This window comes from Apodemus sylvaticus, chromosome 1 (genome assembly GCF_947179515.1).
Source record: "Apodemus sylvaticus chromosome 1, mApoSyl1.1, whole genome shotgun sequence".
Classification (NCBI taxonomy): Eukaryota; Metazoa; Chordata; class Mammalia; order Rodentia; family Muridae; genus Apodemus; species Apodemus sylvaticus.
Window position 1 is genome coordinate 33,669,984 of NC_067472.1, and position 27,793 is coordinate 33,697,776.

The 27,793-nt window shown below is 42.2% G+C and overlaps 1 protein-coding gene across 3 annotated transcripts in view; it reads left to right on the plus strand.

Moving 5' to 3' along the window:
• Glis3 (GLIS family zinc finger 3) overlaps positions 1 to 27,793 on the plus strand; it is a 426,372-nt gene that overhangs the window by 117,585 nt on the left and 280,994 nt on the right. For 2 of the 3 annotated variants that reach the window (XM_052187691.1, XM_052187699.1), the window contains exon 3: positions 21,439 to 21,646. The exons of the other annotated variant lie outside the window; for it this stretch is intronic. In XM_052187691.1, the coding sequence (XP_052043651.1) occupies positions 21,439 to 21,646 (208 nt within the window). The remainder of the gene's footprint in view (positions 1 to 21,438; positions 21,647 to 27,793) is intronic. 3 annotated transcript variants of the gene reach the window in all.

Sequence of the window (27,793 nt, forward strand, 5' to 3'; positions counted from 1 at the left end):
TCTGCACTGGCTGACTTCACCAGCAGTTCCACTTGAAGGGAGACATTGTTTCTCAGGCTGCATTTGTCAGAAGCTCTCTGCTGCCAGCCTCTTAGCAGTCCTGATTGTGCCTGCTGCCTGTACTTTAGAAAACCTCCTGAGCCAAGTGGTCCTGGGAATGAATGCAAAGTAGGCCTTGCAGCCTTTGGAGGCCCCCAGGAAACAGCAAGCTGTAAACACCTCAACATCCATACATGCACCCAAGCAGACAACCTCTGAGGAAGCCCTACTGTGCAAGGACTTTGAATACTCAGAAACATGCGTAATTTAAGCGTGGGGTGCCTTTGCTGATGACTCTGACCATTGTTTCTAAACAGTGAGGAGGGTAAGACGTGGGAGGAAGGTAGGTGGAGGAAGGATGCAGTTTTTATTTGTCGTCAATATGAAATATGCGGGATGCTGGATTTTCAAACTTCTAAAGATACTACCTACATAACCTACATCTCAATGAAAGAATGCATCAATGGTAGTGGGCTTCAAGTTTTAAATAACAGGCATTAAAATAAGGTGGCTGGGAACTATGGGAAGGCTGGTTAAAGTGGCCTTCAAGTTGGTGTGAGATGGAAGATGTTGTCACACACAGCCAAATGGAGAAAGAATGGCAGTACAGGTTTTTAAAAGTCAAAGGGAACATTTTTTTTGGAATGAATAAAAAGTCAAATCCGTAGTGTCTGTATCAAAGCATCACTGTGTACCTCATAAATTAGTGTTGTTATTGTGTGTCAGTTAAGAAACATCCTGACACATTCCTTGTGGCCTGTCCTGAGGAGTTATTGAATTATCTTTTCCTTTGCTGTTTATCTAGAGATCTGTTTAGTCTTTTTATGAGGCACTTTTAAAGACAGACGGACTCCGCCTGATAAAGAAGTGTTTGAGGCAAGCTTTCTGGAGTGCTGGAGAGAAAGAAGCCACTGTCATGCACTGTGTCCACAGCTGCGAAAGCAGAAATCCATCTGCCAGGTCTAGGTGATTTGAGAAGTCTTCATTCTTCTGCGTCTCTGAACACATTCTTGGGAGGATTGCTGCTGGGTAGTGTTGCATGTCTGAGATGAGGGACGTTTAGTTATTAACCCCACATAGAGGGGAGAGAGGGGCAACGGGCAGCCACTGGAATGAGGAAAGGACCCAGCTCAAACAGTGCCAGAAGGCCTTTTTGTTGTTTATACTCGTTAATTATTAATATTAATTATTGATGAAAACGGTTTTGAGTTACATGCCACACATTGTTTAGGAATGAATTATCACACTTCTTATCTGGAGCTAGAGTAGATATTAAACTCTTTCAAGTAATCCATATTTATTCATTTAGTAAGATCTTTCTCCCCGCTTTCAGTGCTAAAGACAGAAATGTTTGAGTAGCCGTCCTTATGAGTCTGTGCATTTCTCCCTCAGCTTTGGGTGGTGTCTAACACTAAGTGACATGTTAGGAACTAAGTCAGACAAAGTATGGAAACAATTTTTTGGCAGCTACTTGAAGAACCCAGTACAAAGTAGCCATCTGATGCAAGGCCCTGGTAATATGTGGGCTTGGGAGATAGCCTTGGTACATCAGCTAAGGACTCATTTGTTCACCTCAGACAGGTTGCTCTGGTCATCTCTGTCTCAGAATGGCTCATTTAAGGGTTTCTATGTTTTGTAGGGTGTCATGTAGGTTCAGGTGTGTTCCCTTCAGATTCTGCTGAGTACAGCAGGTGACTGAAGATCACTCTGCAATCAGACCAGAACTGGCTATAAGAGAAAGAAGAGAGGGAAGAGGGAGAAAGAGGAGAGGGAAGAGGAGAGGGAAGAGGAGAAGAGTGGGAGGAGGAAAGGTTAGAGAGAGAGAGTTAGAATTTGGAGGTCTCCGGCAGGCTAGAAACTGCTGTGACCTGAGAACTTGGTTCTGGGAATGAGGCTGTTAAAGCCAGTGTAGATGCTGCTGAGGTGTTGGGCTTTTTGGATGCTCTTAGGTTCACTTCAGCCCAATACTTAAAGAGCTGAGATGCTGGCGCTCCCCTGGGCTTTACTTCCTTTTCACTTTAGATTGCTTCGTGGCTGTCCATTGTCCCTGCAATCTGTCTTAGTAGTGCGCACAAGTACTTAGTCACGGCACTGGCAGGCAAAAGAATGGAATCACCAATAGATTATGGTTTTATTTGCCAGGCTAGCCTCTTCACATCGTCTTTCCTGGTTGGTGAGTCTTCCCACTGGGAAAGCGGCAGCAGTGGCTCTAAGGGAGAGTAGCAAACTAGCTTGGATGAGGTCTTTCTGTTGTCTGAAAGGCTTGGCCACTGCCCTTCTCTGTATCTGGAGGTGTGGTCCACAAGTAGTTGATGGACTGTTTCGGATCACAGACTAGGAGGCCTGGGAAATTCTGCCTCAGTTATGTGGGGGTTTTTACTCAGATAAACGTTGCTTTTGATGGGCTCACTTCGTCTGGGGACAAAAAACTCTACCACTGTGGAAAAGGGGGGAAATAGAAAAAGGAAAAAGCGGGCCTTTTCCACAGTTAGTGCCAGCTCTTGGTTTCTCCAGAGAGGGTTCCCGGTAGAGACAGTTATAAAGAACAAATAATGCTTGTAAATGAACACAGTGTTCTTGCCTGAGTATTTCCCCTAATTCTAAAGAAATGTAATACAGGTAAGTTTTTTTATGTCCTCATTGTGATTCATATTTACGAGAAGCGAAAAAAATAATGAGATTAAAAACTGGAGGAAAAGCTTTTTCTTATCAGTGGCTTAGGATTTTATATCTCTCAAATTCTTAAATTCTAGTTACTATAAAACCATCTAGTTTCATGCCCCTAGCCATGGTTGATATTTCCCGTCTTTTTTTTTTAACCTAGAGACCTTCAAATTTATTTTTTTTAATAAGTGAAAAAATGTATTACAGCTTTATTTCCTTTTATTAATAGTTCCTTCTTGCCCTTAACCACTCGCTGACTTTTTGGCATGCGGAGAGCAGTGAGCTCACGCTTAATCATGTATAAACAACCATCTAATTATATGGTTTTGAGTTTTCATCTGACCAACTAAACAGAAATGACACAGACATGAGAAACCTGACAGCCCCCCTCTCTTGGCTACCTGGCCTCTCTGCCTCTCGGTCTCTCTTCGTGTGTTCAGGAGCATGCATGTTTCAACTTATCAAAAAATCAGTTCACATTTGCCAAGTTTCTGAGGTAAAAATTGTTCTTTTCAAGGCTACGTGTCAAAAAACAAGTCTGTCAAGCTGAATTATACGTCTTCTTTTCCTACTTCTTTCAAACTCTATTCTTTTCTCCGCTGGATGGAGGTGTTACTAACATTCCTCTTACTGGTGGTGTCAGGTGACAGAGCACCACTCAGATTTCCCAATCTTCCCCTGGCCTTCACTTCCAGTGCCCTGTAGGAGCCATCCAGGTTGTCCTTCCCACCCTCCTTCCCTTAACTCCTGGGACACATTTTTTTTTTTTTATCAATAAGATGATGGGAAATTTTATGAAACAAAAGTAATCTATCTGTTTAAATGGAAAGAGGGAAACAGTTGGCTATTCCTTTTGCTTTCTCATCACTAGATACTAGACTTCTGAACGCAGAACAAAACTCTTACATATTTTGACAATTTCAACATAGATGGTTTGGTTTGCTTGGTAGGAGAAGGAAGAAATCGACAGGCTCCTACTGAAAGACAATTACCAGAGGACCTTCTGATGTGTGGAATGGGTAGTGGTGGGACTAGAAGAAGGGATGGGGTGGGGAGTGGGGGAAGGGGTGGGACAAGGAAATATAAAATACTAGGAAGTTTCATTTATTGCAAGATGAATAAGTTTAGATCCAACATTTGCTGTTGGTAGTATGGTGATAGAGTGTACACTTGACATTTATCACGAGGGCAGGTTAAATTTTTAGCACAGAGAGATAGGTAACCATGTGATATGAGAGATGTGTAAACTACTTCGTGATGATCATTTCACTAAACACATATGTGTGTTCACGCGCGAGCACACACACACACACACACACACACACACACACACACACACACACACACCTGCACTTGACTACTACAGGTTGCACTTTAAATTTATGTACCATAAAAATTAGACTTAGGTATTCTAATGCTCAACTTTGTGTTTGTGTGTGCTTTGAAGATAGGATTTCACTGCATAGCCTAGGCTGCCCAGGAACTAGCTAGCCTCAAGGTGTTCTGGCCCTTTCTCCTTTTCAAGCAGTGGATTGCAAGCACATGCCACCGGTCCCAGCAAGTTACACATTCAGTACTTCAAATTGTCAGTCAGACTCTAGTGAAGGTCGATCTCAAGAAAGAAATGTTTTCCTTTTATTATTTTTGTGCTTAATATTTTACAAGAGGAGTTCTGCAAAAGCCTGTTCGGCTGTTGTCATCCGGGTGACGACGCGAGGGTGGATCCTGGGGAAACTTGGCCAGAGCAGCATATTTCATTAGCTCTATAGCCTTGAAACATAATTTGATTTCTTGGATTTTTTTTCTGAAACATTCATATCTGTATATGCTAAAATTTCATATACCTAGTTGATTTAGTTTGGAAGCAAAGAGACTCTGGCTTGAGTCTTTACAGTTCGCAAGGTCCTGCTGAGATTACTGTCTAATGGTTGAGGAATAGTTGAGTACTTAGGTGCTGCATGGTAATATCCTGCCATCTTCCTGTCCACCAGTGGGAGCTATTTTAACTCGGTGACCATAAAGTAATAATTTATTGCAAAGTGTGAATTTCTTTCAATATGCTCCATCCTTTCCTGTTTAAAAAAAAAAAAAATCAAAGCGAGGCTTTTCCAGTAGCTAATTTTGTCTTATTGCAGAACATTTAAGAAGAGAAGGAAATGTCCTGCTTATTGATGGCCTCACCTGCTGCAGGGAGACAGAGAGGTTCTCCATGTATCCCGTTCAGAACTCTGTGTACACGATCTTCAGAGAGATAGGAAGCATCTTATTTTCTTGTTTTTCACTCTGAAGGACATAAGGTCTTAAACGTCTTCAACTGTGTTATTTATTCTTTCCTGAGAAGTCATACATTATTAATGACATAAGAAGGCCACTCAGCATCCCAGTCTTACCCACCTTGGTTTCCAGCTTTGGTATTCAAATTCAGATAAGTAACTAACACTCTTTTTAAAAAAAAAAGTATTTTTTTCCGGGGAGAACCTAGGCATAACTCACAATTTGGATATTTTCCCCCCATAATCTAATGGCATCAAAATGTATTCACTCAGCTATCTTCACAACATTGATTGAGTGTTGTATTTCCCTAGAATTAAAATTATCTTAGGTGTGCTGTGTGTGTGTGTGTCTGTCTGTCTGTCTGTCTGTCCATCCCCTCATGAATGAAGTGCAGTACTTTCATGCAGTGCTTGTGGAGGCCAGGGGACACCGCTGGATACCCTGGGCTGTAGTTACAGTTACACATAATTGTGAGCTGTCATGTGGGTGTTGGGAATTGAAACAGGGTCTGCTGGGAGAGTAACTGCTTCTTTTAACTGCTGAGTCATCTCTAGCTGGTGAACTTTTATTGGAGGGGGTGTACGTGTTCACACGCATATATGCACATGTGCCTGTGAAGGTCAGAGGTCAGTATCTAGCCCTAATTGCTTCCTGTCTCATTTTTTTTTTTTGAGTCTTTCATTGAGCCTGGAGTCCTAGACTAGTTTGACTAGCAAATCCTGGGTACCCTCCTCCTGCCTCCTGCCTCCTGCCTCCTGCCTCCTGCCTCCTGCCTCCTGCCTCCTGCCTCCTGCCTCCTGCCTCCTGCCTCCTGCCTCCTGCCTCCTGCCTCCTGCCTCCTGCCTCCTGCCTCCTGCCTCCTGCCCCCCCCGCCCCCCCCCTGTCCCCCATCCCCTCCGGCCCCCCCCCCTGCCCCCTGCCCCCTGCCCCCCAGCAATGGAAATAGAGTGTGTGCCACATTACCATGGTGCAGGCTCATGCGCAACTGCTGGGGATCAACTTCATTCTTAAAGCTTGCACGATAAGTGCTTTACCAGTGAAGCCATCTCTCCAGCCCCTGCTTTTGGGTTTGGATAGAAGGAATTTGTGATGACACAGTGCTCTTTCCTCTTATTCCAGCCATTATTGTTTGGAAGTTACTGCAGGCAACATGGCTAACTCAGCATGCCCAGGGTATAGAGTCACAGTCACTAATACTAACTCACCTTGAGTTGTGCACACACTTCAGTTCCTTCACCTCTCTTCTAAGTTCACAAACAACATTATACATTATACAAGTCTCTTCTTTAAGAGACTTACAGAGTGTAGGTTCAAGCCAGGTTGCCTGTGAGTTGAGGTTTGTGATAATTCGACTTTTGTTTTTATGTTTTGGTAGTTTGGTTAACAGTATACCATTTCATACAGCAATGTGTTTTTAACCAAAAGGTAGTTGTTTCAGGCTTTATACTGTTTGTATTTTAAATAAATTTGCAGTTTATGTGACTTATTTTAAACAATTTACACACACACACACACACACACACACACACACACACGCATGCACGCACGCACAGGGAAATGGTTCTTTAAATAAAAGTATACCTGTTTCCATTTCTAAGATTGGTGAGATATTTAGTCTTAGTCACTGTTGGTAGGGAACTTTGATAATTTTTGGAGCTTAAATGACACTCCAGGATCCTTGAACAGAATAGAAAACTCATAGCTTCTTGGCTTCTTTCTTAGATTTCCTCTTGAGATATGGATGGACCCAGCCCTCCTTAACCCAGAATGCTTTGCAGGAGCCTAGAGCCCCAGAATCCAAGGACTGGCTTTGGCATCTTGGCAGGCAACCACTCCTTCATCCCTACTGCCTTCCTTTGAGCGCCACCTCTCTGCTCTATGAAACTACTGTTCCTAGGTACTGGCTGGCTCCTCTCTCTCCCCTTCCTTCTGTTTCTTCCTTGGGAAACTATCTCTTTGTGGGACGGAAGGTTTGTGCCTTCTGACCACTTGCTATTCCCAGTGGCTTTGGGTTTCATTCAGAACTAGAAGAGAGGGCAAACTCAAGTGGTGTCTACTTTCAGTTCTTGATGCAGGCACCTGAAACAAGTAGTATGCAAGAACTTGAGCTACTGAATGGACTGTAGAGCCTGAGACAGGGGCTGAACCAGGGTGGGAGGAACCAGAGGGTATTTGTCTGATGAGACAAAGGAGACCCTTGAGGGGCTTCTAGGAGCAAAACAGTCTCCTTCCCATTTCTTAGAAGTGTAAGTGACTTAATTTTGACAAAATGAATATGTTCATAAACCACTTCTGGATTGAACTTTGTAACCATTTGACCAGGAGACCAAGTGAAAGGTGGAAGAACAAACTTTACAGATAGAGTAGGTGTCGTCTTTTGTTGGTAATTCCTTAAGTATGCTTAGCTACCAAGGAGCTGTATCTAGTATGAAAGATTGGTGGGGACCTGGCTTCCCAACCAGGTATTAGATACCTAAAATATTCCAGTAGCTTATGTTGAGTAGATTAGACTAATTTTTCTTAATCTTGAGAGGGGGAGGAAGGAAGAGGGAGAGAAAAGGAGGGAGGGAGGCAGGGAGAGAGAAACAAAAAACAGAACAAAACATGCTACCTGAAATAATCCAGAATTTGCGGGTATTGTTTGCAAGTAGAGACAAGCTTCTCCAGAGCAGATGCCAAGCCATCATGGTCTTTACTTGATGATGTGGCATGGGATGAGATTTCTGTGTGTCTTACAGTCAACAAAATTAGCTATTACAGAAGCAGACTACCTTCTTGACCTTGAGTTGTGATTGTATTATCACTATAGGAGGGACATTGAAAGAAAAGGGAATTCCACCCTTTCTCTTCAAAGTTCCATGTACCTAAAGTAGGAATGAGATGAGCAGGCAAGATTTAAGGTACTCATGGAAAACTAGAGATGTATCCTGCGTAGGCAGGGATTAGGTGTGAGAAAACTAAGGAAGCTGTAGCTGTGTCCCTTGATGGTCACTATGCTCCGTTCTCATCAGGCATCCTTGAGCTGTTGGTGGGTTTGCCCTCCTGTTTCAGAGACTAAGGCACCAGGAGCTTTCCCACTTGCCATGTATAAGGACTAAGAAAGCTCTGAAACCTCAAAGGACCCCAGATTCATTATATTATCTGTGTTGTACTTTTAATATACTCTCCCGACTCTGTGGACTTTCAATGACATCGTGGGATAAACTATCCTAAAAGATCCAGGCCACCATGATTTGGGAGAGAAGGGTATTGAATGACAAAACTTTTCTTGGTGAGATGTAACATATGCATCTACTCAACATAGGTAGGGCGGGAACCCATAACAGACCGAAGTATGGACACCATCTAAGTACAACTTTGTGAGCCAATGAGTTTTATTTGGCTTACAGTAGTATGGGTGAGGGGTTATTTATAGGAGCAGAAATGACTCAAAGTTCATTACCAAAGTCATTACTCAAATCGTTATTCCAAGGTATCACCAAAGCCTGCCTCAGCATGGGTGACAGGTCACAAAAGATGAGAAGCTAGAGGACACTGCTCAGCCTGCAAATAGCTCAATGGGTTGAAGAAAGTCTCCTCTAGGTTCCTATGTAGGTCTAAACCTATTCCAAGGGTGTTTGTTTGGTGGTTGCCACTTAGCTTGTTTTGAGGGGAACTCTCACCTTTTATTGTTTACCCTGCTGGAGAGAGGCCTTGTGAAACTGATCAGTTTCAGGGATTTCCTGAAGCTATTCTGTGTTGTTTACTTGCCTACTTTAGGAGCTCCACAATCAGATGGAATGTTTCAACTTTGGAGAAAACCGTTACAAAACAACAGGTTGTTTTACTCCTTGATAGTGCTGTCTCCTTCCTTGTAATTTGAGAGCCTCCTAAAAAAACAGTGTGGATTACAGTGGGGCACTGTTTTTCAAGAAGTCAGAAAATTAGAAACTTTGCCAGGTAACATATTTTGAGCCATAGGGAGTGTGGGCAGAAGGGCAATCTGTATTTCCAGCTGTTGTAATATAGAAGCTATACATGCCATCAGTTGTGTCTGTCGCTAAGGGACCTCATCGTTCTTGAGTATCATGACGCTCACTCATAAGAAGATATTTCCAAACTGTATTTGGACTACAGCTGCCTTATTTAGTTCTCTACAAATCATAATCTTTATCTTTTATGTATCTTTATCTTTTATATTCAATGAGCCACAGCTTTCTGACAGAAAGGTCCTACCCATTGGTTCATCTGGTGAAGCATGTCACTAGCAGGTGACATTGTGATTTTTCCCCTTGTAACCTTTGGTTTGTATTGGCTTGAATGGAAATATCTCACTCAGAAGATGTCTCACTTGAATTTATGAAAGAAAGCAGTGCATTCGTGCTTGCTTTGTCCCTTCCGCGTTCTCCTTTCCCTTCCCCCTCCCTCTTAATAAGATTATTGGGTTTGTCCTGTCAACTCTGATTGGGTAGACACAACCCTGTGATCAGGACAGTGTCTCCTTAGCTTGGTTTTTGCCTTCAGACTCTGCTCTGCCTCCATGTTTTCTGAAAGTAGTTGGACTGTCCTCTTCAAAGTCACCCATCTTGCCATGCTTATAAACCTACTGTAGCTCTGCTTGTCTTTGGACTTGTAGATGCAAGGTTTTTTAGTAAGACTTCGAAGGTTTATGACGTACTCAGTGTGCTGGACAAACATGGAATTACTTTATGTATTTTGTTTTAGTCAGTCCTTTAAACAGCATATGAAGGTAGAAATGTTTACCAACTGTTTCCCAGATGAGCAACAAAGGAGCATTTAAGGAACTTCCCTGTGGTCAGAGTCATGCAGTGTTTGAGTCCTCTCTGGCCCCGGCTCGTTTCCATGACTTACAATGCTTCTGGGTCACTTCCATGATGCTTTCTCGGCACCGTGCTCTCTCCTCACTCTGCGAATCTCCTTGGTCATACTGTCCTCCAGTCTTCTGTCACAAAGAGGCTCACAGTCTCCTTGCCTTTCCCTCCAAACTTATACAGACTTGTATTTTGTGTGCCTTCCTTCTGTACTCCGCATCAAGGCGTCAGAATTCAAGATTGGATGTTGCTCGACTTCTCTGTTAGTTTAACCTCTCTCCAGTAGGTCAGAAGATTTTGCAGAAGAGTTTATCCCAATGGCCTGGGATTCCATCATAAGGCATAGTGCCAAGCCCACAGGAGGTCACTGTGACTTGCTCCTGGCCTTTGGGAGACTAAGTCAGTTTTCTCCACCAAAAGTAGACTTCCTCCCTGTTTCCCCTCAATTATTTTTTCCCCACAATTATCTTGTGTTTGTGGAAATCTTTTTCTAAGTAATTCCACCTTCATCCAGTTCTACAGACGAATCCATCAGACAGGCCTTGGTGTAAGCCCGTTAGGTTAGAATGTAGACAGGGACTTGGTGAAAGGAAACTCCCTTGAAGTATCTAGTACAGCAGAAGAGGGTCACAGCAAACTGATAATTGACCCACCAGTAAATCACTGTGGAGCCTGGGCTCACATTTCAGTTTTTGAGACTAACGATTTGCTTATTTAACAAATACATCTGCTCTCTTCCCGTGGGATTGTTGGAAATTTTGTCAAGGGAGAAGCAGTAAAATGTGCTTACATTTCCTCTTTGGTTTTCGAGGCTAATTGTGGGTGAACTTTATTTAACACTCCTGCTATACTGAGAGTCTCTGCGGAACGCGGAAGCTTCCAGTTAACTTGGCAAATCATTACAAGGGAGAACAGGAGGGTCAGCAGAAGCTTTTTGTACTAATTGGTTGATAATTGATGTATAATGGCTGAGCGATGGGACTTTAGAATATAAACCCCAGGAACAGCGTTGAAGCTACCTTCCATCTTTATGAGGTGTCTGGGAGCTATGTAGTCTTTATAACATCTTACCGGAAGCACTCAGCATTGTGGGAAGCCAGGTGAGGGCTGATGTCCGCAAAGTGAGGTTCTTAGGAGTTCAGACAAGCATAGGGCAGCTTTCAGTTTATCAGGTAGAAATGTGGCCCCATTTAATATAGGCATGAAATAAGACGAGTGGGGCTGGTGATTCCATTCTTCGTGGGCAACATTCCTGCAATGCTGAGTAAAACTGGAACCGTGTTGGTGAAAAAATTATACCCTTGGGAAGTAAACACGGGAGAATCAGGCAGAAGCCCGAGGGCGAGCGAGTGGAGGAGCGTATGAGCCTGGATCTCTTCCTGGCTTAGGACTTGACCTATTTATTTGATCACTTTGGGAAGGAGTCACAGAATAGACTTTATAGATGTACCCCCCCTTCAACTTGATTGTCTAAGTTGTTATACTTAATTATAAAACCCCCAAATTTACTCTAATCAGCTTCTATCACCATTGCCTTGTGACCCTTCCTTGTCCACACTGGCCCTTCTTTGACTAATACTTTCTCTTTCTCCCATTGCTTTTAGTCCTCCTCCTCTCCTGGGGGAACGTGTTTACACTGGGGTGAACTCCCACTGGCATGTACCATAACTTACAGTGTGGAGCCCCAGTGGCAGACAGCCAGTTGTGCCAGAATTATCTGGTTAGTGAGCTCAGAGCAAAGTTTAATGAAGTTGACCCTCATGGTGCTAAACATTAGTCCGGACTGGAATCAGCGATGACGTGAAATGTTCAGCTTTTAACATCAGATTGTGTGCGCTCTATGTTCCTGTAACAAAATACTTAAGGTAATTAACTTGCAAAGAAAGGAGGTTTGCAACCATTCAGTACACAGTGGCTCCATTGCTCTTGGGTGTGTGGTAAGGTACATATGAGGGTCCTAACACAGGAGCAAAAACAATTGGAAGGGAAGAGTGGGAAAGAGGAGGCCAGGGCCCTCTTCAAGGGCACACTCTCAATGCTATAGTCTGTTATCAATCCTATTTCTTAAGGTTTCTCTCAGCTCCAAATAGTTTCAGGCTATTTGAGAACATTCCAGGTCTTTTGGACTAACTGAATGGATTGGTCCCCTGAGCTCGGCTCCTTCCTTTGCTTTGTCCTGGAGACACCTACTGCAGACACCCTGCTCCCCTTCATTGATGTCCATGACTGCACCTGTTACTTCCTCTTCATCATGTGTCTTTTCTTCCTTTATTGTTTTAGCTTATTAATTTCCATAGGAATTTATTTCATATCATGTGTTTTTTCCAGTGACTCCCCATGGAGAAGGAACCCCTAAAAATTCAGTCTCATCCCCCACAAGTGTATTTTACGTGTCATTACTTTCTCTCAGAGAATTATTAGGTACTTCGTAAGAGCTATAAGAAACTTTGTAATACAAAGTTAATAATAAAATACCTCTATTGAGGTATTTTGAAGTCGTTTGGCCATGGGCATCTCTAGAAGTGTTTCCCCATTACCACTTAAGTGATGCACCTTTGGAGATCCTGAAGAACATTGAGAAATATCTCTTAGGTTAATCTCCTTTAGGGAATTATCTATAACATAGTGACTTCTACTTTGAACTCTTGTCTATAATTTAGCTTCATATTCAGTCCTGCACTGTGCATTAACCTTATCTGATGGCTCCTAGGTGAGGCTGTTTGATGTCTGTGGATTGTCAGCTCCGAGATGACAGGCTGCTGTGCCCAGTGTTTCTTATCTCCCATAGGTTGTGTGCAGTTCTGAGCACTTGCTAATGTCTTCATTCTGATTCCTATTCTTTGGCATTTCTAGCCAACCTCTCCGTAACTCAAAGTGACAAATTGTGTACACTCATCTACAGTCACTTCATGGTCAGTGCTCTGTCCAGGAGGGAGGCATTGCAGATTGGTTCAAATACTCCATAGTAAGCCTGGGATGCCTGCTATGCCGCACCTCATTGTTTCCAGTTCTTAGAGGGGCTTGGAGTGAAGGCACAGTGGGGCTGGCGACCTGGATCCTGTGGCCACTCTGGTTTTTCACGGGGCCCCTTGGAGAAAGAAGCCTATTCATCCATCCCAGATGGAAGGCGTGCACTTTCCAGAATTCTCTCAGATACCTCATGCTTACCCCATAGGAGAGAGAAGAAAGGAGCTGACATGATACAGTGCCTTGCCCCAAGCTACACAATGCATTATGGACGAACACCCATGTTTCATTATAAGACAGGAATTTGTGGCAAAAAGGTAGATTTATTCCAGCATTTGCTTTGAGACTTTATTAAAATAGCTATATTCTCATGGTTTCTCTTAAGAACAGATGGGGGCAATGTATGATAAATCATATTGCTTTTAGAATTAGAACATGCATATTCATGTTTGCAGAACTTAGGCATGTGGAAGGATACACATTTGGCTGTTCAAGTTGTATGTCTTAAAAGAACACTGCTGCAACTGGGCAGACGTGACAATACTATGGGTTTTATGTGCTTCTACATTATTAGACTTTAACACTTACTGTTTTAAACATGAAATGTAGTGAATGTGGTCCCAACAAGATGTCCCTAGCACAATGTAGGCGATGCTTTGATACAAGCTAAGTTAATAAATCCCAGGCCTAAGAATGTGTATGTTATAATTCTAAACATAGATTGGAACCTATGGGGGTGGGTTGTCACAGTATATAGACTATTTCTTCCTTGTCAGAAGAGTCTATTGTATTGGTGGAGAATAGGATGTAAAGACAGAGTTTTGAGTAATAGCCCAGTGCTATTCATGTCTGGGCCTCAGAATCTGGCTGTCTTTCCCACTCTGTCTGGGACAATCTTATGGCTCCATATCTACCTGGTAGGGCTTGCTTTCTGTGGACACCTCTGTCTTTCTAGTTGTATCCCTAGAGGAAAGCAAGAACAGTTTCTTGAGCCATTCTTTTCTACTTAGTCTTGCTTCTACCTTAGAGAAAAACTGGGCATTTTCTTTCTTAGAACAGGAGGAGTTAGCCAGAGGTGCTGGTACTCTTTGAGGCACATAAATAATCACTTCTGCCCTTAAGGTTGAATTTGTATTAAAGATTCTTCTGCAGCACAGGGATGATGGCCACAGCACAAACCCTCGACTGGGCAGACGCTCTGCATGGTGGCTCTCAGCATCGGCCTGCTAAGTGTCCCTGCCTGTGTCCCTAGGATGGCAGGATGGGATAGCCACCTCCTCCTGTGGGAACTCTACACTTCCCAGAGAGTCTGAGATTGGCTTGCTGTTGAAAGTGGTCTTTTGGGCTGGAGAGATGGCTTGGCGGTTAAGAGCACTGACTGCTCTTCCAGAGGACCTGAATTCAATTCTCAGCAACCACATGGTGACTCACAACCATCTGTAATGGGATCTGATGCCCTCTTCTGGTGTGTCTGTAGATAGCTACAGTGTACTCACATACAATAAGATAAATCTTTTTTTTTTTTTTAAGAGAGTGGTCTTTCATATAGGGGCTGAAAGAGATAGTTGGGTGGTTAAGAGCACTGGCTCCTCTTCCAGAAGAGATGGCGCACTCACATGGTGGCTAACAACCAACTCTGATTCAGTTGCAGGGGACTCGAGCCCTCTTCTGGCATCTGTGGTCACTGCAAGCCTGTGGAGCAAACTAACATACATGCAGATATAGCATCCATTATTTAAAAACAAAACCCAGAAAGATTTTAAAAAGAGTTATTTTTTATATTGGGTTTCTTTCTAGATTGATTTACAGAAGCCATGCCATGCTGGGGAATTTATGTGCTTGGTACTAGAAACTGGTACAATTTTGAGCAGAACATTTACTTTTGAATGACCTAGATTGGCATTCAGCTCTGCCTCAATTCTGTGATCACCAGGAACAAAGGAAGGACTAGACTTGTAAAAACTTTGTTTGTACCATGAAAGGTCTGTTGAGAAACTTAGGAAAATGCTATTTCTGGGGCCAGTGACATGACTCATCAGCTGGTGTCACTCTCCTGATGTCATGCCTGAGTTAGAGTCCCCAGAGGGAAGGAGAGAACTAACACAGGTCGTCTTCTGATTTCCACATGAGCACATGGCATGCACACCTGTACACATGACTATAGCTGCACACATGCATACAGCTGCACACATGACTACAGCTGCACACATGCACATACAATGAATGGATGAATGAATGAATGAATGAATGAATGAATAAATAAATGAATGCTGAAGATAACACTTCTGAATTTTTTCTTCCAGACTTTTGAAAAGGATTTTTTATGGATCTGGGGGATTTTTAAACTTTTCTTTGCTATTTCTATATTGTTGTTCATGTTGTAAAATGCACTTGAGGCAGTTCACTTGTGATTAGCACCCGAGTCTGAGATAGTCAGATCCCTTCCTAAGCAGTGAGCAGAGAGAATGGATGGGAGAGGTGAGTAAAAGAGTGGTATAAAGCTGAAGGCTATTCAGGGAGGGACTGGTCCACTGTGTGAGTGTGTGTGAGTGTGTGTGAGTGTGTGTTTGTGAGTGTGTGCGAGAGTGTGTGAGTGTGTGCGAGAGTGTGTGTGAGTGTGTGGGAGAATGTGCGAGAGTGTGTGAGTGTGTGTGCATGTGTGACTGTGTGTGACTGTGTGTGAGTGTGTGTCTGTCCCTGTCTGTCCATCCTTCGTCTGTTCCTCCGTTCGTCCGTGTCTCCCATGCACTCTGGGGTGTGAGCATTAGTCCCTGAGTACTCAAGGGAAAAGAAATTCTAGAAATAGTATAAAATGGTACTGGAGATATGTCTGTCTTTCTGTCCTCCTTTCTTCCCTCCCTCCTTTTCTCCTTTCCTTCCTTTTTCTTTCCTTTTTTTTTTAAAAATCAAAGAACATTTTTATAAAGCATTCTGGTCATGCTTTTCTCTGCCCCATTTCCTCTCAATCCCCTCACTCGCACAGCTTCATGCCCCATCTCTCTCTAAGACACAAAGCACACGCAAGCCCCCTCCTCAGAAAAAACCTCCACAAAACCCGGAATCCAAAAAGTGTAAAAAAAAAAAAGAAAGAAAGAAAGAAAAAAAGAAAAAAGCATATTGCATCTGTTGTGTGCTGGCTGACGACTCTTGGGCATGGGGCGCACCCTGAAGTTTGCTTATTTTGCCCAGTGAGACTCCATGGGAGAACTCATTTTTTTCTTTTCAGGTGGGCACTGATTACACATAGCTTTTTAGCTAATCTGTGGACTGTGTGTTTATTTATATCTTATGAGTGAACATTGGATTCAGAAGATGGCTATATGGGGTGGTGTTTGGTCACACTCCATCAATTAAATTTTTTTTTTTTTTGATAAAGGGTCTCTGGCTGGTCTGGAAGTTTCTAAGTATGTTAAAATGGCTGCCCAGACAGCCCTGGGGATCTTCTTGCCTTCACAGGCTCAGTTTTGGAAGCACAATGGGACTTGGCCTTTTCCACATGGGTTCTAGAGATTGGACTCAGGGCCTTGTTTTTGCAAGGCAGGCACTTCACCACTGAGCTATCTTCCAGCTCCTAATTCAGTTAAGTTTTTCAAAGCATTCAGTAAGTGCCACACACTAAATATATCACACATATTAGCTCTTTCAGCCCTCTTAACAGCTGTACAGTTCTGCTGGCATTAAACTCATTTTAGAATCAGGAAACTGAGACCCAGAATGCTTAAATAATGTGGGGAGATGATAAAGTAACAGGGTGGCAGGGCTCGGGTGCAAATGGGTGCTCCTGACCCTGTTGATGCTAGCCTCTCATTTCTTCCTTTGTCTTTCAACTTTTCCATCACTCTTCAATGCTCTGGTATCCAATGATTTACTAAACTATTCTTCAGAACCCCCAGTGTGCGGCTCGGAATCTTCCTTTATATGACGTGATCCTGGATTAGACAGCTGTACACATGTTATTGGTAATATGTGAGCATAGTATTTTCTTCACTAGTATTGCACCCTGGCTGAATGCCTTGAATTTTTATGACTATACATTTAAGGATTAAAAATATGAAATCTATGGCTTATTCTTAATGTCCCCATATTAATATGAGTTAATTAGTTTCTTCAGTTCATATGTTAGGTGAAGAAATGAGAAAATTTGAATTATTTTCATATATATATATATATATATATATATATATATATATATATATATATATATATATACTCTTTTATTTAGGTCTTTAATGTTTCAGAGTAAGATGTTGCATAGAGAACCCAGACGCTTAAATGTGGTGTGCTGTTACAAATGTGGTGGTTTACTATTCAGTTGTCATTAGAACAATCTCATGCTTTAGGTAACAGGACTTTGTATCTTTGAAGAAGTTACTGGGGGCAGAGACATCCTAAGGACTCTGCCTAGTAATAGAATGGGTCAGAATTTGAATTTATCTGATACTCATAATTTTGCCTTCAAAATATCCTGTGTGTGCATTAGGATGAACCACAAGCTGGTCTTTCATAATCATGTTTTACCTGATAAAAGCTATTACATTATCTATTTAGAGGCAGGAATTACCTGTTTTATAAAAAGAACCAGGCATTGGCCTCAGTGAGGAACTTTGCTCATCTTTTTACCACCGTCTGCATCGACTCCTGGATCATGGTTAGCATTCTGTAAGTGCCAGTTGATTATTGATTAAGAACAGCAAAGCTTTGATCATGTTAGATCAGCACTCTCATCTGTAGTACATTTTTATATTATCCTCTGTATCAGTGTGAGTTTTAAGAGTAAACCGGTGCACAGACATAAGACGTTAGGAAAGATGCAACCTATTAGTGGTTTGTAAGAACAGGCTTATCAACCTTGGCTTCCAGAGAAGCAGTCACTCAAGTAAGGAAGACACCCGTGAAAACCATGTTCCTTCTCAATGTAGTTCAGAAACTCAAGGATGCAGTATGTTTCAGGTTTTTCCACTACCACACAGTGATCTTGGCTGGAGCCATCCTCTCAGATCTTTATTTGAGCAGTAAACACATTTTTAAACACACACCCATGTTGTCTCTAAAAATAAGCGGTATTTCAAAAAGAATACCAGTGCCCAAGTAGTTGGCACATCTGGCAGTGAGAAAAGCTGTATGGTTTGTTTTTACTGAACAACAAGCCAGGGAACATTCAAACTTGGCCAGTTGCAAATTTCTATCTGTGATGACACCTGGTTTAAAAAAGAAAATTGGCTCTGGGCTCAAAACAGAAAGAATATTGGAAATAGGCAGAGAATTAAACTGTCGTTTACGATCTTGTTTTGTGCAAGGAACTATGCAGAAGTTTTCCTCTTTAGTAAAGTGGGACAGAAAAGCAAGGACAGACATGAAACAATGCCATCTGTGGCAGTGGCTGCTGGCATCCATAGCACCTGCTATGTTGTGAGTCCTTTGAATGTACATTATCAATGCAAAGCCATAATGAGGCAGCATTGATGTTTTTCTGTTTGGTAGATGGTCAATAGGAATACTGACTGCAGGTATTCGGTAATTTGCCCTGGTCACACAGAGAGCCTTGATCCCAGCCAGGCTTCCCACAGAGTTCACACTCCTGCTCTGGAGTAGCTCGCTGCTGATTATTAATGTTCGGTATTCAGAAAAAGATTTAGACTTCAGTGCTTTGTTAATAGTGACTCTTGGTACATTACTGTTTACTTCCATTTGTGAGATAGTTGGTATCATTTTCTAGAACATTCTCATAGCTGCTTGCACGTATTGGAAGTTTCTGAGAAATTCACTGTTCTTCAGCACCACAAGGCTGTCAGTTTTCTGTGGCTAGAGGATGTTAAGTTGGTCCATGTGTTTGGAGTAGGGGAGCAGAATAGTGCGCACTATTCTGGAGGAAACTGCGCAGAGAAAGATTGGTGTGTCTTTATGACAGAACTACAAACCAGTGTGGATGTAAGAGTCTGGGCTGAGGGTTCCAGGGGAAGACTTAGTCAGCACAGTGTTCTGGGCCGGAAGAGCAGTTGTACATCATTCTTCTCAGCAGTCTCAGCACCCATTCAGCGTGCTCAACTACACTGTGGGGAGGCATCAGAAGATCAACTCAGTTGGGATTTAAAAAAAAATGGTCTTATGTTTCATAAAAGACAGTTTAGGAAGGCATCTATGAAAATAGTTGGCTAATATTTAATATTTGTTGTAACCACTTTTAAGTTTCATGCCTTCACAGCTTTCCAGAAGTTGGGTTCTAAGGAAGCAAAGATACTTTAAACAAGGGCTTCATTTCTAATATGAATAGAAGAACAAAAATGGAAGGATAGCAGGAATTCGCTCCCTGAGGTCTGACAGGACAGCTCACACACATCTGCCAGACAGTGGGATGGGAGGTGGGCAGAGATCTTTGGGTTGAAACCTTGAAAATGCAGAGGTGCTGCTTAGAGAGATGATGATTGTGAACAAGGGTTAAAGCCCAAACATCTGACAGTTGCTGATCTTAAGGTATACATATTTTCAGCATACCTCTGAAGTAATTACACCATACACAAATTTATATGGTTGTTTATATGGTTGTTATATGTTGTGTGTGTGTGCGCGCGCGCACACACACACACACACACACACACACACACACACACGATAATAGGTATTTAATATGCTTTGCTACTGAGTTATATTTTTATGTATACTGAGAAGGTGACTAATGTCTTTGTTTTAGAGGCAGATAAATGTTAACAGTTTTACTAAGGATGAAATAGGCATAAAGTGATAATTTGCTTTATGAGTTTATGGCATTTTATTTGAGTGTTTGGCACCTGATGTTGCTTTTAATGGAACCATCAATGTAATGGAAGCTGAGGGGTAACTCAGGTCAGTCCATCCTGGGTTAGGCTATGCTCCTCTATATTGCCTTTTCCAAGGGAAAAAGGGAATATGCAAATGTACATGGTTAAGAATCCTCCGAGATGCTTAGTTTATGATTATTCCCTAAAGTCATGCTCACCACTCTTGGTGTGAAGGCAAAGCCTTGATGTCCAATGCCAAATGAATCATAAAGATGGAGGATCTCCAACGGGTCTGTGACACAAGGTAACAGAACAGAAGTCTGCTACACAAGCAAGAGAGAAGTGAACTTACGCCATCTGAAAAAAATCTGAGAAATTTATTTAGCAGCCAGTGATTTTGGAAAATGTTCAGGCGAGCTCCTAAAGTCCCAAGCTAAACCATGAGGGTGCTGTGGAAAGACATTCGGGAGTCTTAAGTCTCAGCAGTTGTTAATTCTCTGTGTGGCTTGGGCAAGCCATGTGCTCCTGGATTTTAGCTCCAGAGGGCTCCAGGGCAGGCGGTGACCCCACCAGCATAGTTGAGTTGTGCCTTCCTTTTAGGCCCATAGCTCCCATGTCTGCTTCTCTCTAGGGCTCTTAGAAAAAAATACAACCAAAATCGACATCAAATAACAGAGCCCTTGGGTGTTTTTGGTTTGATTTGGGAAAAAACAAAGTGGGAAATTTTGCTCTCTAGAGCTAAAGAAGGTTGCAGTAGCAAATTCTACTTACTTTGGTTCCCAAGTAAAGTCATGACCAAGTCAGTTAATCTAAGGAGATGTTTATCTTATTTATCTTATTTATTTATTTATTTATTTATTTATTTATTTATTTATTTATTTATTTATTTATTTATTTATGATAGATGTGGGAACAGAGTATAAGCCACTGAGACTTGAACAGGTAGTTGACAGATATGTATGAAAAAGTATGTCTGCAAGAAAGGAATGTCTAGAATGACTAAGCTTTTAGCACTTTTTTTTTTAAATTAATGAGTCATGGCAGCATTAGCCAGTTTTTCTCTGTTTTAAACTTTAATGACAGAGTCATGTGTCATTAAATATGTCTTTTTTTTTCTTTCTCCTTTAAGTAGGTACCAATTTTCAACATTGGAATATTATAAATAATGAAAACAAAAATATGTTGAACTCAATGACCTTTCCTAATGAGTGTTTTAGAGATCACCCATCTTAATATTTTTTAAATGTTCTATGTCCAATGACAGTGTACCAGGATGAAGAAGAAACCTTCAGGGTTAAGGGCTGTAGGCTGACTGTAATTCCCTTTTCAGGAGGATTTTGCAATGTACAGTTTTGCAATCAGATAGACCAATTAAATGCCTACTCCCAGCAGTGTTGACTTTATTTGCTGTCAAATTATTAAATTCAAAATATTAGCTACTCTTGGAAGAAATTGATTTGATGAGGATAATTCCATCTACTGATCACCTTCATCCTTCAGCTAAGGATATTATAAAGTCTGACTTTCAAAATCATTTTTAGCTAATGTTTGTTTCTCAGTTCTACAAAGTGAAATTTAACTTCATTTGGTGTGAGTGGTGATTGTCAAAAGATTTTTTTTTTGCTGTAGCATTACAGCTTTTGCATTGGAATCTTTGGCCTTTCGGGGTAATCAATATTAAAGAGATACTCTTTAACACCAGCACTTGGGAGCTGGACGCAAGAAGAACAATACCTTAAGGCCAACTTTGGCTACCTAATAAGTCAGAAGTCAGCCTAAGCTACGTGCAACCCCGTGTCTGAAAGTGTATGTTTAAAAATGAAAAGGTCCAGGGACTGTCTCTAAACATGAGCCCTGATAGAAATGTATGCATGTACTGATTGCTGATGTAAGGGGCATTAAAGCTAACCTGATTCGTTTGTTTTTAGGGGCTCTTGGCTTTGGGCCTCAGTGCAAGTCCATTGGAAAAGGCAGCTGCAACAATCTAGTGGTCACCAGCAGTCCCATGATGGTTCAGCGACTGGCACCCATTTCACCTCCAGCCAGCCAGGTCTCCACAGCATGCAAGCAGATCAGTCCTAGCTTACCGAGGGCAGTGAATGCAGCCAACCTGAATAGACCTCCTTCAGATACCAGGTCTCAACTTATGTTTTTTTCCCCTCTTTCCTTATGGTATAATCATCCCCCAGAGTGTTGTCCCCTCTCTTCCTGAACACGAATGTGCTCACTCACCCACACACTGATGCTGAAGCACCATTTTCAGTTTTACCTTTGTAGGAAAATGTATCCAAGTAGGGAAGGAGTATTTGCGATTCCCGGCCTGTTCATCAGGAGGAATGGCTTAATAGCCTCTATCTAGTCATGTGATTTTTCGGGGGGAGAGAGTTCAATAACTAAAGCCTAGTTGGTAAATTTGTCATTTCCTTGCAAAGCAAGTCTTACTGTGGCCAGCTGAGTTTCTCTGTGCTCATCTGCCAGGTTTTCAGGGTGTGCACTGCAGGCTCGGGGTGGCTGACCAGCTGTCAGACTGACTGTCAACCCACCTGTCCACTCACCAACTCAAACATGCATTAAGTACCTACTGGGTGCATGAAGAAGCAGTTTAGGGAAACAGTAGAGAGCATAATGATAGAAATCATGAATTATAATGTGTTTGGGAAGACATATTTTCATGCTTACATAAGCCTTTCATTTAATATTTGATAAGGGAGCAGAAGAAGTGCAGTAATACCTCATGTCATTTTCATCCAGAGAAGTTAAATAGGAAAGAAACCACTCCTTTTTAGACGAAACGTTATCTTTTCATGCTTGTTGTGTTGTGGGGGTGTGAATGATCGTGAACTACAGTACATCATTTAAGGTCTTTTTCTTTGAGGTTTATTATTTCATCTCTTAGACGTTTCTTGGGAAAACACAATGCAGAATTCTTTGCTTGTGAGGCCCAGTTCTAAGGTGATGGATCTTGTAAAGGATCTTGACTCCCTGCATTCTTCTTTGCAAGCAGTAACCAGCTAAGGTGCCTTGTGGGCCCAAGTCCCTATGTTTTCCTTTCTCCTCCCCTTTCTGCTCTCATATCTAGGCCTCCTTCCATCCTCCAGAGATGAGACTCTGAAATCCTGTCTCCCAGATCATTTATTTATGCCATATTTTTTCTATGGGGTGGCAGCTTGTTTTCTACCTGAGACTTTAGTGATGGCAAGCGCTGTCACTTTCCCATTGATGATTGTGCCTCAAGGGGCTCCTCTGCCTTGCTGAGTGCTGTGTGTAAAATTAACTGTGCTCATTGGTGGGTGTCCCTGGAACCTTCAGCTTCCTGTCTGCCGCAAGTCCAGCCCATGCCTGGAAGGCAGTCATAATTAGTGGAGAAACTGATGCTTCAGGCTGCTCAGGCCTGGTGCCTCACTCTGTCCCTTTCATGGTGTGGCCAGAAGGGTGATTATCTCCTTGTTTCCTGGCACATCTGATTCCTTAGCATAATATTCTATCATTAAAAGACAACATCTTGTCGATGCACTGACAAGTGTTTTGACTAATCTGTGAGGCTTTCTCTGGCAAGTTTTGTTGTTGTTTTTTTTTTTTTCCCCAGGACGGGCAAAGGAACAGGAGTTGGGAAAGGACTTGGTGAAGTGAAGGATGGAACTCCCTTGTAGCAGTTGGGCTACATGTGCATGTATATTTTATGTGATCATTACATCTGTTGTGCGTGATCAGGTGAACGAGAGCTTAAGAGCAGAAGTGCATCCTGAAGGCGTTGTACAATCTAGCACTGAAGAGAAGAAGGTGGTGAGCTCACCAGCTGAGCATTCCATGGGTCACCGTCTTCTTTGGGTAGCTGGGCCCAGATCGGCCATGGACCACTCAGTCTGAGAAGCACTTGCCCTTTGAGCAAGCTTCAAAGTTGATTCCTCCTGCCCCCGTTGTTGTATAATTGCCGTGCGTTGTAGAAAAATGGGGGAAACTATAGAAAAGCATCAGGCAGTAAATAGGACCATCCTGAGACCCAGCACTGTGAGATTTTCATGAGTGGAAACCTGATGAACACCCTTCAAGGACATGTGAACACATGCCCTGTGGGCAATGGCTTTCTTGGCCATTATAAAGTTGACTTTATAGTACAGACATTTTTTTTTTAACTTTTCCCTAAATATATAGCTTAAGCTGTTTTTAAAGACATCTTCTTCAGCCTCATATCATGGTTTCTTCTCACCCCAAATTCCATTTTACAAAGATGGTTTTTACCAGTCTTTTGTCACTAGGTATTTGGTTCTTTCTTTTTTCAGTGATTTTTTAAAAACAAAAATATAATTATATCGTTCCTCTTTCTCCTATCCTCCCTCCAACCTGTTTCTTTCAAATTCATGGCTTCTTGTTTCTTAAATATTATTGTTGAATACATATAAGCAAATAAATATTAAGTGCAGCATGCGGAGTACCTTTAGTGTTGCTTTTATGAATATTCTGACTACGAGGCATTGAATGACCATTTAGAGGTCCATCCTTGGGAGAGACTCCTTTTAGCAGACTTCAATTGTCTGTAGCTCTTTATCTAGGGCGGTGGCCCTGTGGAGTTTCCTCCATCCATGTTGGCATGCCTGCTGGTGTTACCATTGTTCATGTCTTGCTTAAGCAGCTCCACTGTTGAGCTGTCACGAGTGCAGCTTTCCTGCTCTATCTAGATCTACTGCTATTAAAGCCTTTCATCTCCTCTTCCTTGAGGGCATAGTGGTTGTCCTATGGACAGTGGCATTTGGACACCCCGTAGTAGGTGTTCTCTGCATTTTGACAAGTGGCATTTTGAAATGGTCTTCACCTGCTGTGAAATGAAACCTCATTGACGAGGAGTAAAAACTGCACCTACCTGTGGGTGTTAGGATAAGTGTTTAGAATGTAGTTAGGAGTTTACGCTGGTTTAGGAAAAGTGCCTTCAGTCAGCTCTCCTCTAAGATCAATGACCTAGCTAGGCTTGACTCTTGGCTAGGTTTACAGTACTGCATACATTTCCCTCCCGTTGAATCGGGCATCAGTCCAATTAGACAGCTGTTGGTTACCACCAAGATATAAGTGCCACTATTTTACCTTTCGGGCTGTCTTGCAGGCTGATCGTTGTTGCAGTTCATAGGCATTGCCACCTGTGGTGTTGGGTAGGACTGTTGCATGATTCTCTTCCCTTCATAGCTTGCACTCTGTCTCTTATTTTAGTATTACAAATATTTCATTGGATTAACCCGCAAATATTTTATCATAGCTAGTGATTAGGAGTTAATATTTGCCGGTTTAAATGAATAGCTCTTAGCGGCAGCTTTGATGCTTTTAGTAAGGATTTTGGCTAGCACTGTAGAGAAGGCCAACCTGTGTGTGAGCTTAACAATTACCTCAGACAGTAGCGTATATTTAGTTATTTCTGTACTTTTTACACATTTGAGATAATAATTGTGTAATTATCTTAACTGACATATCTTCATCATTGATAGCATTGAAAATTTTTTTCTGAGATTTGCCAGCTGTATTTCTTCCCTTTTTGGCTTTGTGTGAACGTATTTTCCTCTGAGATGCTCCTCTCAGAGCACACCCCTTCTTTAATTTGTGTTCTGTTTAATCAGTGGTGAGACTCCTGCTTTGGTGCTGTGTGTTTGCTCGGATTAACTTCCCAGTCATTTCTCATTAACCCAGCACAGTGCTAAACAAATACTATGTTCCACTGTCAGTTTAGGTATCTCCCACCCCTTGCTGTGAACGCCATTGCATGTATGTCCTCTAAATGACAAGGCTGCGATGCAGAAATGACAAACTACTTCATACAATTGTTAAATATGTCAGACCTAATCAGTAAAAGCAATGGGATGCTGCTTCAGTGGATACGAAGCTGACCAGTGCAAACATGGGAATCGTGAGATTGAACTGGGTACTCATAGTCCTAGCAAACTATGGAAGGTGCGGTGGACCTAAGACTTGGAAAGCCTAACTGATTTTCCCACTGCCAGTCTTATAACTTGTGATTGCAAAGGTCAGCCATCAGCTAACCTAGTGATGTCAGTGTAAATGCAAATACTCCACGTCTGCCTTTTCTTAGTCTGAATTGGACATTGCTGTATGATTTTGTTTGTTGTATGACCACAAAGCTCAGAGAAGGCCGAGAAGAGGACCAGGGATGGATTCTAGACTCCCTGTGCACTGTGAGATCTTATAAAGCTTTTCTGTGTTCAGAAGCTGCACTAATTCTTATGGAAGATTTGCTGGGGTACGTAGGTATCATTTCCCAGCAACTTAGAACTGATCTTCTTTCTCAGATCCTGTGGGTTCATGACACATATATGTCATATATTATATATTATACATACTTAGTTACATACATATTTTGTATATGTTCTTGCGTTTTTTTCCTCATGAGCATCACTTCAAGGGATTCCATATTATTAGTTAAAACTCCTTTTAAGTCTTTAGAGCAAAATGGCTTAGCGTGGTCATCGTAGCTCTCTCCTCGCTCGGCCTTGGGAGAGCTTAATTTTTCCCAATGGTTTCTGAGTTTTTTCACTTTGCTTTTATTTGGTTTGAGATTTATCATCTCGACTTTCACATGCAGTTCCAAATCAACCAGTCACCAGAAATAATGTCGTTAGGATCAGATGAACATATGGACTTGGAGATTGCTCTCAGTGTGGTGACACAGCTTTCTGAGTTCTCTGTCACTTTCTCTTCCACAGGCCTGGTGTGTATAGCAGCAGGGGTTACAGGCTAGAATCCCTGGCAGCCTTCATGCTCGTTCTGCATACTGTCGCAGAAAAACAGACAGTTTGTCATGCAGTCCTAGCTTGTGTGATTGTAGGCCTGTTTTACCAAGTCTTTCTATCAAGCCGAGTTTGGGGACTGCATGTGAGATATGTGGTGTGGAGATACGAGCCAGCCAGGTCTTCCAGTCATTCACTGCCTTACTTTGCTAAGGACCTTATACTACTCCTTTACTGTCACGGAAGGAAGCTCAGCTTTTTAGTCATTTTTCTTTCATAAAAAATGTTTTAAGAGTCTAGTTAATTTATCTCATTGTGTATTCAGTCAGTTAATGTATAAAAATGCTCCGTGAGCTTTGTAAATAGTGGTTTGTCAGCTACCAGGATCATTGTTTTTATTTTATTGATTGATTCTGTTCTCTGAGATAGCATCTTCCTACATAGTCTTGGTTGGCCTTGAGGTCATGACTGTCTAACGTCAGCCTTTGGAATCCTAGGATGGAACCCCAGGCTTGTCTCCTCAAGCCTGGCTCTTCCTTATGGGCTTGTTTCATCAGGAAGTGTTGGAGTGCTCAGTTGGTACTTCACAGTCTGGTGGGTACTGGGAAGATAAAAATCATCCTTTTTATTGAAAGGGCTTGACATTTCCTGAGGAAGATCTTCACCGTTGCTTCAAAGTGTGGAGATGCTTTGCGAGGGAGACTCTTACCACAGATAGCTCTCATGGGGTAGGGCTTTGAACAATTCAGTCTTCTACAGTGCATCATTGAGAGACATAGGAAGTGACATTGAGAGACATAGGGAGTGATTGGCTGCTATTTGCTGGAGGTCCTTATTCCTGTTAGGTATCTGAGGTGGCGGGGCGGGTGGAGGGGCATGAGGTAGTTCTGTGTTAGCACCGTTGATTTTAAGTAGACTGTTCAGTTTGCTTTCTGGAAAATATGTGACAACTGTCTTGGAAAACCGAGATGCTGAAGAAGCTAAGCAACATGTCTACACAGAGTTATGCTTTGCTATAAATTAAGCAATTTTTAGTATAGTTTAAGAGAAAGGAGATTTGCCTTTCATGATTGGAAAAATGAACATGTTTCCTTAGGCTTCCATTGAGCTAAATAATGTGATTTCATCAGCAAAGTACATAGAGTTGAGCAAGTTACTTTGGTTGATAGCTACTGCTTAGAAGTTCGAAATGTTCTAAAATGGCCACCACTGTGAACTCCGTCAGTGTTCCGATGCCCCATGGTTCCTCGACCTTGGTGGAAAGCAGTCATTTGTCTCGGCTTCGTATGTGGCATCTCCAGTGATGTAGCTTGTGCCCACATGTAGTTAACCCTCACTGGGGTTAGGGTCAAAAGGCTCTTGACATCCAGCCGCCTGGGCTTTCTGCTGAGCTCTGCCGGAAGAGCCACATGTAGTAAGTGTGCTCAGGAAATAATTGAGATGTGTCCATGGGGAATTAAAATCCAGACTGTTCAGAGGCCACTTTGGAGTTTGGAGCTCCAAAATTTGACCTTAGTCCAAATGTAAGGATGTCAGTGGGGCTAGAGACAGATCTACG